Here is a 12,762-nt window from a genome sequence, read left to right as displayed (position 1 = left end):
AGTAAGTTTCAAAACTTTCTTACCATGAAGATTGGGAAGTGTTGCTATCAAAGATCTCTTGTAGTTCCTCTTCTATCAAATTCAACCCAAAAAACGAGTAGACAATATATTGATCTAAATAATCATTGTTTTTTCCTGGGAACCATAAAACAAAAAAACATCATCATTGACATTCAACACATAAGCAAATCTTTAATGGCTTAAATTGAGAAGTCCTAGTTTTGTATCTTATCCTCTTATAGTTTTAAATTTAGTCTATCACTATTCGTAAATGTCAAAATTAGATGATAATGAAACTTATATAGCATGATACTTCATAGATTGGCAGAAGTTTGAAAAAGCAAAAAAAGTCATCTAAGTGATGAAAAATGAAATTTTTTTACTAATTGAAAAATGTAATATACTATTTGCAAGCCAAGAACCATAAAATCCGTAAATGATTATTCCTTTCCATCCAAATTTTTATATCCATATGGCAAAAACCAAATGAATTTTTCATACATTTTGCAATTATAGAAATTGAAAAATAAATAATAATAATAAAATAAAAATAAAATAATAATAATAATAATAAATAATAATAATATTAGCAAAACAATGTGAAATATAACAAATATAGGTTGGGAAATAATACAGGTTGGCAAATGATTTGACAAATAATACAGCAAACAATATAGTTGACAAATAATATGAGAAATAATATATTGGAAATAATATACAGATTGAGAATAAATATATTAGAAATATTATAAAATAATATATTGGAAATAATATAAAATAATATATTGGAAATAATATAAAATAATCTATTAGAAATAATATAAAATAATATATTGGAAATAATATAAAATAATATATTGGAAATAATATAAAATAATTTATCTAATACAATATACAAGTTGAGAAATAATAAATATCGAATGTAACAAACTATTCTGTCTTTTACAAGTCTAATCAATTAATAAACACTAAACCAAAAAAATTAACAATAGCCAAATTAAATCAATTGGCTTAAACATAACAAATTTAAAGAATATAGAATAAAATGGTTTAAATCTAACAAATTTGAATCAATTGGCCTAAATCTACTAAATTTGAAGCAACCATAAATTCAATTGCCCTAAACCTAAGAAAATTAAAAGCTAAAATGACCTAAATCTAACCAATTCGAAGCATTGAAATTAATTGACCTAAACTACAATAAATTCAATTGACCTAAATTTGAACTAACAATAAAAACAAACAATAAAAGCAGAGTAAACCCAATTGGCCTAAGCCTAACAGGTCTAACCCTAACAAAATTAAAGTCACCTTAAAATTAATTAATGAAATTACAACAAAAACAAATTTGAAAAACTACATCTTATAATTTTTCAACCCTCAAAAGGGAAGGAAAAGAGAGGAAATTAAAAAAAAAAGTTACCTTTGAATAGTTTCTTTAGCTGACTCTTCCAATTGATCTCAAAGGTACCCTCCAAAAAAAATCCTGCTTTATTTTTACAGTGGAGAAGGTGGAGAGAGAGAAAATTAAGTTAGTTGAGAGAAAATAGGGGGAGAGTGGAGAATGTGGGAGTGGAGAGAAAATTAGGTGAGTTGAGGAAAAATAGAGAAGATAGTGGAGAAGGTGGGAGTGGGAGAGAAAATTGGGTGAGTTGAGTGAAAATAAGGAAGAGACTGATATTCATTTTTTTTAAAGTTAAATTCAAATTCAAATTCAAATCCAACTTTTAAAATAAAATAAAATAAAGTAAATAAATAAAATAAAATAATAAATAAAGGACAAAATGGTGTATCTACAACTTCTTAGAACATTACCCCTCCATTAGATCAAAAAATATTTCTTGTAGATAAAGATAATCAATTGAATTTTGCATTTTAATTTTCTAAACAAAATGTATCTTGCATACTAATTAAACAATCAAGAGCAAATTAGAAGATTGTTTCATAGAGATCACATGGAATTGAATTCGTTTTTGAACAAAAATTAAAGAATTAACATGCTAAATTAAAATAAAAATGGAAGAAACTTTCAAATAAATTGAATAACCATGATCCTCTTACCTCTTAGAAGATTACCCCTCTATTGGGATAAAAGATTAATGGAATATTTTTTAGAGAAAAAATGAATGGGAGAGTTCTGAAAAAATGATATTTAAAGAGAATTTAGGTAAAAATTGAAGTTGGATTTATGAATGGATCAAACATAACTGAAAATTTTGATTAAGGTTTATAGAAAAATGAGTTATATATAGAAAATAAATGAAATCAACTGCTTCATGGGTTTCGAACTCATAACTTCAGGGCCAGGCGCGCTCAATTTGACAGAAAGAGAGGATTTTCAGAAAGTTGTTATATATTTACAAGATTGCCATTGAAAATATGTGAGAAACAATGATGTAGGCTATGAGATTCAAACACAGGACATCAAAGGCGCCCGCGTGAGGAGAAGACGACATGTGGCATGCGTAGATTGGCTGAAGAGTGGAGAAGGTGCGCACGTGAAGTCTTTCAAAAATGGGGAATAAAGGAATACGCTCGGCTGGGATTCAAACTCACGACCTTGAGGTGTTTACGCGCGTGGAAGTATTGAATCTTTTTTGTTATTTATCAATTGGTCTCTGATCTTCGATTTACCCGATTTTGTTTGTTCGGACATTGTTTTAAGTGTTTTTCATTGCATTGAGTTTATAATAGAGCCTAGATTCTAATTTTGTATAAAATTAAAAAAATAATGAATATATGCATGATATAGGGGAGACAGCCTAAACTTTCGCGTTTTTGGTAGAGAGAGAAAATATGCTATTGTCATATAATTTCAATTGTGTGAGAGAGGGAATTAACAAATTTTGAAATTTGAGGTTTTTTTATGTCAAAATTTTTTAAATGACACAAAAGTTTGTTGATAATTAACTACGCTTTAAATGTGTCAAGAAAAATTAAATTGTGTCAATAAATAATTTTCAACAACACAATTGTATCTCACCCCATCTTTTTTATTTTCAACGACACAATTCCTTGATTAGTAGTATCATTAAAACTCATTTTTCTAGTAGCCGAGGGAGAAGAGAAATCGGAGCGACCAAGATTCTTCGACGGCAGTCTCTTAGATTGGTGGGTTCGACGGCAGTCCCTTAGACAATGTTTGCTTGTTCGACGGTGTGAGATTAGTGTGTTTGACGATAATCTCTTAGATTTGCATATGAGTTACATTGTTTCCCGTTTTTTGGTAGGGAGAGAGAGAAAAGGTTGAGCAAATTGTAAAACTCTTTTTGAATGTCGTGCGAAGAGGGAATTGAAAAATTTTAAATTAAATTTTTTTATTTCAAAATTTATTTAATGACACAAAGAATTTTTCGTTAATTAACGACACTTTAAATGTGTCAAGAAAAATTAAATTGTGAAAATAGAATTGTGTCAAGGAATAATGTGTCACTTTTATTTTCAACGACACATTTAACTCCTACCCTATCCCTTTTTTATTTTTAACGACACAATGTTTTGATTTGTAGTGTCGTTAAAACCCAAATTTGTACTAGTGTTTACAGATAGCAAAAAGGCTAGTCCTTTCTGTCAGAACTCTAGGTTTTGGCCCATTTAGACACACTTTGTTTGGTATAGATGAAGTCCATTTATAGGCAACTTTCAGCAGAAAACTTCTATCTTCTGATCATGTTAATGTCGATTGCAGCTTTGTCAAGTCACATCAACTCCAACTATCATTCTTGTTTTATAGGAGACGTTAGTAGGAGTTTTCGTTGAAAAAAGAATTATTGGTTGTTTGCGTTTTCGATTAAGAAAAATCTTCTCTCAAAATCCCCTTTCCTAATTTTCGTTCCCAAAAATCAAAATCTCTCTTAAAGAATAAGGAGGTCTCCACTTAAAGAAGAAGGAGGTCTCCAAGTAGTGGTGCCCCAATTTAGTGTTTTAGCAGATACAAAGTCAACAACGTACGTATGTTACTCTTCTCTGTAATTTATCTGTACTTTTTTAGAAAGCACGCTTAGCCTTACAATAATTTAGTTTCTGTATTTTTTAGCCAATGTAATGGTATTTTTAAGTTTCCAATTAATTTGAGTTAATGGTTCTGTTTAATTTCATTCGTTGTGTAGGGCTTTTATCCCTTCAATTGATATGAAAGCCATCTTAATTTTTAATTAGAAATTTAAAAAATTTACATTGGTTTGACGGGATCTCTGCATTGTGAATGTGGTTTGGAATTGCATGTTTTCTTTAAAATTTGACAATAGATTTATAGTTTTTGATTTGATCAATTGTAAAGGTTCCTGCGTTTTTGGGCATTTTTTTACTGTAAATCTTATAATTTAGAGTCCATATTTGCATTCATAGTGTATTTCCAAGAAAAACATACCAATTTCGCACAAATTGGACTAGAAGGCCTCCAATTTGTGTTTTTTTTCACATTGCACAGAAATCGAGATGAAAAAAACTTTGTGTAGCTGAAGGTTGAAGAAGGGCTGATGTCACGCTAATGTCAACATGACGTCAGTAAGTACTTAGACGGAGGCGCGACATGACGGCTTGGAGAGCGCGAATGCAGTTCGTTGGCTTGGCTTCGCATGGTTCACTGGTGATCAGCTCCGGTTCGCGGCGGTCGGCTTCGATTAAGCATGAGTTCAAGGATTTTGCGTGGTTTGGCTCTAGTTCATCATTTGGCGCATGTTTTTGAACCGATTTAGCTTTGTTTTGGGTCGTTTCAAACATTTTTGGGACTCCTTGAGCTATTTTTGAATGTTTGAAACTTTTGAAGGTTTTTAGATCGGTTTTGGAGCTTTGGAAGCTATTTTAGGATATTTTGAAGCTTAATTATTCTAATTTTTGTTTTATTTTATTCGAGGTGCCAATTTTACAAGGTCAATTATTATTTAAATGCTTTAAAAAAATAGTTGTTGAAAATTAATCGCTGATGAGTCAGAAAAGCGATCATCAAAGGTTGGCTGGTAGAAGTTGCAAAAAAAGTGGTTGTCAGCAGTCGTCGAGAAACAATCGACAAAGAACTGATTAGAGGTTGATTGGTGACTGTCGTAAAAAAGAGACTATCATGGGAAGTTTGGCAATGACGACAATTGAAAAATGGTTGTCGGAAGTTTATTGGTGATGACTATTGGAAAGCAATCGTCAAAAGTTTGTTCATAGCAGTTACAAAAAAGAAAAAAAAAAGGTTGGCTGTTAAACGTTGTCAAAATTTTTAATAAATATCTAATTTTATTGATTTATTTTTAATAATTTTTAAAAATGTTGGAGGTATTTTTCTTGCTATCATTAAAGAATAATCACCTCATTAGTAATACTTGAGAAACCAATTTAAAGTGTTTTTTATTTTTCAAAAATCAATTTTATTTTATTTCCAAACATGATTATTTTTTTAAAAAAATGATTTTGAGAATAGCAAAAAATATTTTAACCACATGAAAATCACTCATAAACACACACCTTTATAGTAGCTAACAATTACTATCACTGATAGTTATTTAATCATCAAGAGCTATTAATTTGAAAATATCGGAGAAAACACTCGCTATGGTGGTAGATAAAAAGTCATTATTGATTATAGTTACCAATGATAATAAATGATAACCGCCATCTGTGGTAATAACTGATATCAACTATCGATTATAGTTTTGAATGTGAGAAAATTGAAAGGAGTGAGCGAATAGTAATTGGAAGTTTAGTTTTTTAGTCTTTTGTTAGTTTGTTGGTATTTGTGTAATTAATTTTATCATTGTGTTATATATTATATTATTTTTTTTACTTAAATGCATGACCTTTTGTTGAAGCCTGTGAAAGTCTTTTTCAAATAGTTTTATTTTTGTGGCAATTCTTGAACTTGATCTATTTCTTTTATTTCAAGATTCAAAATTAAGAAGTGTTTGTGATGTATTAAATGCAATGATTAGTACCCTAATTTAATAAATCACAGAAGCAAAGTAGAAGAAGAAAGCAGGTGCATCACAGGCATTAAAGTACTATTATACTACTAGGCTACTACCACTGGTCAATGACCAAAACAAATACTTTTAAGTGGCACAAATAATATAGTTTACCAGATCAATTATTTGCCAATTCAAACAAAAGTGAAATATCAAGCCTACATAAATATTAGGTAAACTGTAAAAACAGCCTTGCACTTATACCTTCAAACTTCCATCGATAAATGATCGAACTTTTAAATTTATATTAGTGTAATTTGATTATCAAATTTACATCATCATAAAAATTGTAACAATCACTACAAGAAATCTGACCTTTAATGTCGGTTTAAAACCGACATTAAAGGGCTTTAATGTCACTTGACAACCGACATCTTTGCGAGCGTTATTAAAGGCCTTTGATGTCGGTTGGGCTTTAATGTCGGTTTAAAAACGACATTAAAGGCCTCTTTAATGTCGGTTTAAAAACGACATTAAAGGCCTTTAATGTCAGTTTTCAACCGACATCTTTGATAGTGTTATTGAAGCCCTTTAATGTCGGTTGGGCTTTAATGTCGGTTTTAAACCGACATTTTTGATAGTGTTATTGAAGCCCTTTAATGTCGACTAGACTATGATGTCGTTTTAAAACCGACATTAAAGAGGCCAATAATGTCAGTTTAAAACCGACATTAAAGGCTTGTTTTTGTCCATTTTTAGAAATTTATATTTATTTAATTGTTATTATTGTCCATTTTTTATAAACCAACATTGAATCCATATAGATAAATATTTTTTTCTCGCTCCAACAAATTAATAAAATTAATATTATTTTAGAAACTATAATATTTATCTTTTAAATTTGTATACACAAAATGAAAACTTAATATTGTGTTTATATATACATTCCACAATGGTACATGAAACAAGATCCTAATGCAAGACTTAAATAAGAAATTCTAAACGCCTTCTCAGTCTTCAACCTTCAACGATCGCCTGGCTATCTACACAATCGCTTAGCTTTCAATCTGATGACTTCAATCATTCTACAAGCAATATCAAAATAAACCATTTAATCTGATAACTTTTGATTTCTATCATCTCCATTATTACAAACAAACATGTCAAGCATAGTAGTAAGCAGTTCTATCACTAGAAGAAAACCATAAACATACCCAAACCCAATTACAAAAACATTCAAACCCACTCATAAAGAAAAGTATATATCAAAATAATTTTTGGAATATGTAGAAACTGTCATTGTACACATTCAAATGTCTATCTCCCAAACATTTTTATATACAGAATCATTTTCCATGGTCGATTCCTTGCATCATATTATTTAAATAACTGCCCTGAACACTCTTCCTTGCATCATATTATTTAAATTTTCAAAGAAGAGAAGAGAGGAGAGTTTTCAGCTGGATCTTACAGTATCAATGGCATGAACCAAATCATCGAACTTTGCTCCAGTTACTTCTTTAACGACCTTCTTATCCTTTAGAATTTTGAAAGTTGGCACCACTTTTATCCCAAGTTTCTTTGCCAATGGCTGCCAGATAAAAGCTTAGCATATACTGTTGTGACTTATTCTAACATATCACACACACATATATATTGTAACTTACTTTTCAGATCAAAGCTTTCAATAGAAAACATATCACGAAATCATTTGACGTCAAGAACTAACCTCAATTAAAGAAACTGTTGGAGAATTCAGAATATCGACCTATTCCTCTTACAAACTAACTAATTCAATAACCAGAGAAATTAAGCATTAAATCTACACAAATCCATAGGAAGAAAGATGATGTCTTCAACTACTACCCATTTACTTACAAGAATTTCAGTATTTTACACTGCCAGGACTCTAAATTGTTTTGGCTTTATTTTCTTGGGAGTGTTCGGTTTCTTATCACAGAAAATTGTTAGGTTGCCATACATTATTTTTTTCTTTCTGTAACCTAGAGTGGAAGTTCTTTATGCAATAGCTTCCCACAATCATAACCTCTTAGTTGTTTTGGACTTTTCTATGTGAATTATTTTGTCTCGAGAATACCTGCAGTTCACCCCTTGCAAGGGCAGGTTTTAATATGTTTGCTGCATCAATAGCTCCTTCTGCAGCCCCTGCTCCAATTAATGTATGTACCTCATCAATAAATAGAATTATTTCATCACTTTGTTTTATTTCCTCCATCAGTTTCTTTAATCTTTCTTCAAACTCCCCACGATATTTTGTGCCAGCTACAAGAAGGCCCATATCCAAGATTATAACCTGCACAACAGATGATTCTAAAAAAATTAACTCAATAACAAGTGTGCCAACAAATGGAGAAAAATAGCCAACAAAACCAAATTAAAAAAGAAAGAGGGTAGAACGGGTTAAACAAACAAAATGGTTCCTTGATTTGTATCAAGAGAACAATTACCAGAAATAAATATCATACAGAGTTTCTATTCCTTGTCTTGTCTGCTGCTAGCAAAGGGCAGCCTACTTGTATACTTCTGTTTGGTAGAAATAAATACTGTCTGCTGCTGCTAACAAGCATCTTCATGAAAAAGGATCTATACTTCAGCCTTGGAATTATTTCCAGTATTTGTACTATCAAAGACAGCTCCAGTATTTACCACTCCATTTCTATAAAGAATATCTAATTCTTGAAAATATGGACATGTCTTACCATTTGCAATACTAGCCTTCCCAGTTACAATGGTCCGATCCTTTTGAAATATTTGTTCATATTTTCCCATTTTTCTTTGCAGTTCTTTGCAAAACGCTTGTAACCCATCTTCTGCATCTCATTTGTTCTGCACCAAAAAGAAATGAATTTTGAAAGAGAAAAACACTTTGTGCAATTCTTCACGGCCTAAATAGATGAATAGAAAGTATACTGAAATAGAACGAACCTCTTATGTATCTCTTTGATACTTTCATGATCTCTTTAAGCAATTAAACCATAGTGAGCTCAAAGCCAAGTAACAAAAACAATGAGTGTCATTAGATTCACGTTGTAGATACCTTTTTCTCTCAAAGACATCCCCAAGCCCCAGCAATCAAGCCATTGAGTTTGCTTCCAGCTATTTTATAAAGCCCCTGGACCACTCACTTACTATAAAACCAAAATCGAAAAAGGAAAAGTCATTTCTATGAGTTCCACCACAACAAAAGGAAGAGAGGGAGAATATCTCTTTTTTTTTTTCAGTAGAATGACTTTTCTCTAATGAAAAAGATGAGTACGAAATTGTATTAGCTTAAGTCTGTGACAAGTCTTCAAACTCTCCATGAAGGTTTCTACTCATGAAACATGACAAGAAAACATATTTTATAGCTCACAGTTTCGTAAATACATCTCAAAATAAAGTTAAACTTTAATGACAACCATGGAGACCCAATAGCTGCCACATTAGTAAATATGAAAATCTAGTGAAGATCTCTCAGATATTTTTTCAAACACCTTAACTACAACAAAAAGGTTATACTAAGTTATGAAAAGTACTTTAAAATAAACAATCGTCAAAATAAAACTAGCTCATGAAAATTTCTCATCAAAACTTTAAGATAAGAGAGTTTTTTGCTATAGTAAGAACTAACAAAAATAGCTACAAAACTAAGTTTAAGGTCAAGTCTTATAAACATTACAACAATTAACTCCATCAAATTAACAAAACAAATTAAAGTCATCAAGTAAACCAAACAAATTAAAGACTTCACTTACATAACATCCAACATAGTTATTACTTCATTTACACGGAGAAGTAAAAAGCCTTTAGAAACCTGAAACTTGTTTACATTAGAGAGTTCATCAAGATATGCTAGAAAGGAATCAGCCAAAGTAGCCTACAAACCCAAGAAAAGAATCTGAAAATTAACAAACAAGATAAATGACAATATCTAAGAAGCATTCAAAACAAGAAGCACCATACCAAGTCGAAAAGCCTAATGAAAGTATAAGAAATAAGTCGTCATCATCCATACCAGATTTATATGCAAACAAAATAACTTTTTGTTTTACAATATTGTATCATTATTAAACCACCTTCTTCTTAGTATTATTATTATGTGAGCTAGAGTTAATAACCTAAAATTAAAGACATGACTTAAACATCTATATTGTGTTGAAATCTATAAGTTTATGGGGCAAATATACATACATTATATAATAATAATCATTTAATTAATCTAGAGAAGAACATGACCAAATCTGATAATCCATTTGCCAAAACCCAAATGATTAAGATTCATATTAGCTAAACTAAAGCCCAAAAGAGAATAATATATACATATATACAACAAAACTGAGAAGTTTCCAAGGTACCAGAAAGAACATTTTTTAATAAAATATATAAAAGCACAGAAAAAGATAGTGAGAATTATTATATGAAATCAAGATCTAAGATATTAGCTGTAATTTGTTTGTTCTCTCTCTACTGGGAACAAGAAACAACAAACCACATTTTGCAAACACACTCATTATTTAACTCTACAATTTTGTGTGTTCTAAAATGGGAATCTACAAAAAGCTTCCACTTGTACTTTAATAATTATTATACATTTTGTACTTTGTGAAATTAGCTCCCCACTCTTAAATCTCACTCCCACTACCTTTTCTCTTGATGTGTGTGTGTGTATATATATAAAAATATAGTGAAGTTGAAAGGCAAAGTCAAAAAATTGTCTCCAAATACGAAATCGAATGGCTATCATCAGAATCTTAAAATATGGATCTCCATGAAATTAGCCCAACAGTGAGCCTACAGTCCAATCCACAGTGAGCCTACAGTCCAATCCACACACACACATATGTGTGTCAAAATTTTATTTTTAGTCCTTTTTCAATTAATGTAAATCATCTTCTTCATGGAAAATTGTTTCTGGATAATTTGAAATGATTAAAGAGAATCAAGAGTTATACACACTAGAAACACACCTCCTAAACAAAAGGATAACAACCCAGTACTCTTAAACAACCACTTGACAACTTCTCGACTCCATGAAATAAAGCAAAAGAAGAACTTACTACTATATGATCAAAATACACTATGCTACCCCTGTCGTTGATTAAGCCTTGCTGCGGCTGCCACCGACGCTGGAGTTCCATCAGGAAGCATCACAGACTGAAAAGAAAATATATATATATATATATATATATATATATATATATATTAATGAACATTTTATCCAAAAAAAAACAACAATTCATCATCCAAAAGAATGTAACTGATACTAGAAATAAATTCGAAAATACTTTAAAGATCTATTACAGATACCAATTGAACCTTTCGGATGACAGCTAATCGGCGCTCTTGCAACATATCTAGCCACAAGCAGACTAGATTTGAGCCTGTGAGACAGATGTGGACGTGCAACGGTGGTGGTGAGGGCTGGACACGAACGTGGTCGAAGAAAAGGACTACAGATGGTGGTGGCAAGCACAAAGACGATCGAAGAAAGGGAAGAGTGACAACAGTGGAGGCGGGCACGGGATGGGCACGAGGGACGACTGTGGCGGCGGCGGCGGCGACTGTTCGGAGAAGAAAGGGAACACTGTGAGATGAGAATGAGAAGAGAAGAAGAAATTGGAAGGAAGAAATTGTGTGGGTCATTTAGAAAGAGTAAAGTAAGAGAGAGAAATAGTTAGTTTTTATTACAAATAAAAAAATAAAAATAAAATTAAAAAGGATTTTTAATGCTGCTTTTCAAAAAGAGGATAAAGCTCCCTCTTTAATGTCGGTTTAAAACCGACATTAAAGCTGCCTCTTTAATGTCGGTTTAAAACCGACATTAAACATCCGCTTTTTAAAAAGCGACATTAAAGCTCATTTTTCATTTTTTTCCAACCGACATTAAAGGCTAGATTTCTTCTAGTGAATTACAAAATTTGGAAGTCTACTTTTAATACATGACACACAAATTTCACAAAAAGCTTTTTATACCCAAAATTTGGAGAGACCTCAAACTTTTCTTTTTCCAATTTGCAACTAAATAATTATTTTTCATTATTTCCAATTTACCTGTATGATAAATTTTTCCATTCAAGTTTCAAATCAAAGTATTATGTCCTAACAAAAAATGTGCCGGCAGAAAAAACACTTTTTTCTTAAATAAATAATTAAAAATAATTACATAAAAAATTGGTAAGGATTACTATTTTGTCCGTGAGAGTAAAAAAAAACATAAATTTCCGAGTAATTTGGTTGTATTTGAACTTTATACGTAGGATCTTTTAAAAAATATAACAAAGCAACAAAATGTTACACGATAAAGAACAATTTTCAAAATGGAAAAAGTTTATAGGCCTACAATGAAAATTAAAAAAAAATGTCTCGTTAACCACACCGTCAAGAACGCACGTAATATGTTTGGTACATAATCGTTTATATTTGGTTATTGTTTGGTACACAATCATTTAGATTTGGCTAGATTTGACTAGATTTGAATAGCCAAATCTAAACGATTTTTTTCAAGATTCTCTGTACATTATCGTTTAATTTGGTTACACGATCGTTTAGATCTGATACACAATCGTTAAGATTTAATCATTTAGATTTGAGTAGCCAAATTGAAACAAATAAAGATTCTTTGGTACACGAACGTTTAGATTTGACTATTTTTTTGTACACGATCGTTTAGATTTGGCTACCAAAATCTAAATGACGTTTTTTTTCAAGATCTTTTATATTTAGTACACGATCTTGAACAACCAAATAACAGTTTGAAAAAATAATAGATCTTTTATATTGGATACACGATGTTGAACTAAGTAATAGTTTGAAAAAAAAAAAAGAAGAGGAAGAAAAGAAAGACAATGGCAAGAAAAATAATCGCAAAGGAAGA

General features: G+C 30.8%; 1 protein-coding gene across 9 annotated transcripts; it reads right to left on the bottom strand.

The window, feature by feature from the left end:
- Window positions 1-6,740: 6,740 nt before the first annotated feature.
- Window positions 6,741-11,443, bottom strand: LOC127151679 (chaperone protein ClpC2, chloroplastic-like). Of its 9 annotated transcripts, XR_007824760.1 has the most exons (8): window positions 11,205-11,443; window positions 9,644-11,042; window positions 8,947-9,037; window positions 8,835-8,867; window positions 8,609-8,735; window positions 8,357-8,476; window positions 7,987-8,202; window positions 7,244-7,479 (listed from the first exon to the last, which is right to left on the bottom strand). XR_007824760.1 is itself a non-coding variant. In XM_051091587.1 (6 exons), the coding sequence occupies exons 2-6, from the start codon at window positions 8,609-8,611 to the stop codon at window positions 6,965-6,967; spliced, it is 450 nt and encodes a 149-aa protein (XP_050947544.1). In that variant the 5' UTR covers window positions 8,612-8,735; window positions 8,835-9,606; the 3' UTR covers window positions 6,741-6,964. The 9 variants fall into 9 exon arrangements, 5 of the variants coding, with proteins under 5 accessions (XP_050947544.1, XP_050947543.1, XP_050947540.1 ...); XR_007824759.1 differs by having other exon boundaries at window positions 7,236-7,479; window positions 8,835-9,037; window positions 11,196-11,443; XR_007824758.1 differs by having other exon boundaries at window positions 7,236-7,479; window positions 8,835-9,037.
- Between the last annotated feature and the right edge of the window lie 1,319 nt (window positions 11,444-12,762).

This window comes from Cucumis melo, chromosome 11 (genome assembly GCF_025177605.1).
Source record: "Cucumis melo cultivar AY chromosome 11, USDA_Cmelo_AY_1.0, whole genome shotgun sequence".
Classification (NCBI taxonomy): domain Eukaryota; kingdom Viridiplantae; phylum Streptophyta; class Magnoliopsida; order Cucurbitales; family Cucurbitaceae; genus Cucumis; species Cucumis melo.
The sequence above is the reverse complement of the archived record's forward strand: the minus strand, read 5'-3'. Positions and strand labels throughout refer to the sequence as shown.

Coding starts and splice junctions, on each gene's coding strand:
- LOC127151679 (XM_051091583.1), bottom strand. CDS start 8,482: ATGAAGATGCTTGTTAGCAGCAGCAGACAGTATTTATTTCTACCAAAC. Junction 8,203..8,374: donor AGACAAGGAATAGAAACTCT/GTATGATATTTA, acceptor TCTGTTGTGCAG/GTTATAATCTTGGATATGGG. Junction 7,480..7,986: donor TTGCAAGGGGTGAACTGCAG/GTATTCTCGAGA, acceptor TTTATCTGGCAG/CCATTGGCAAAGAAACTTGG.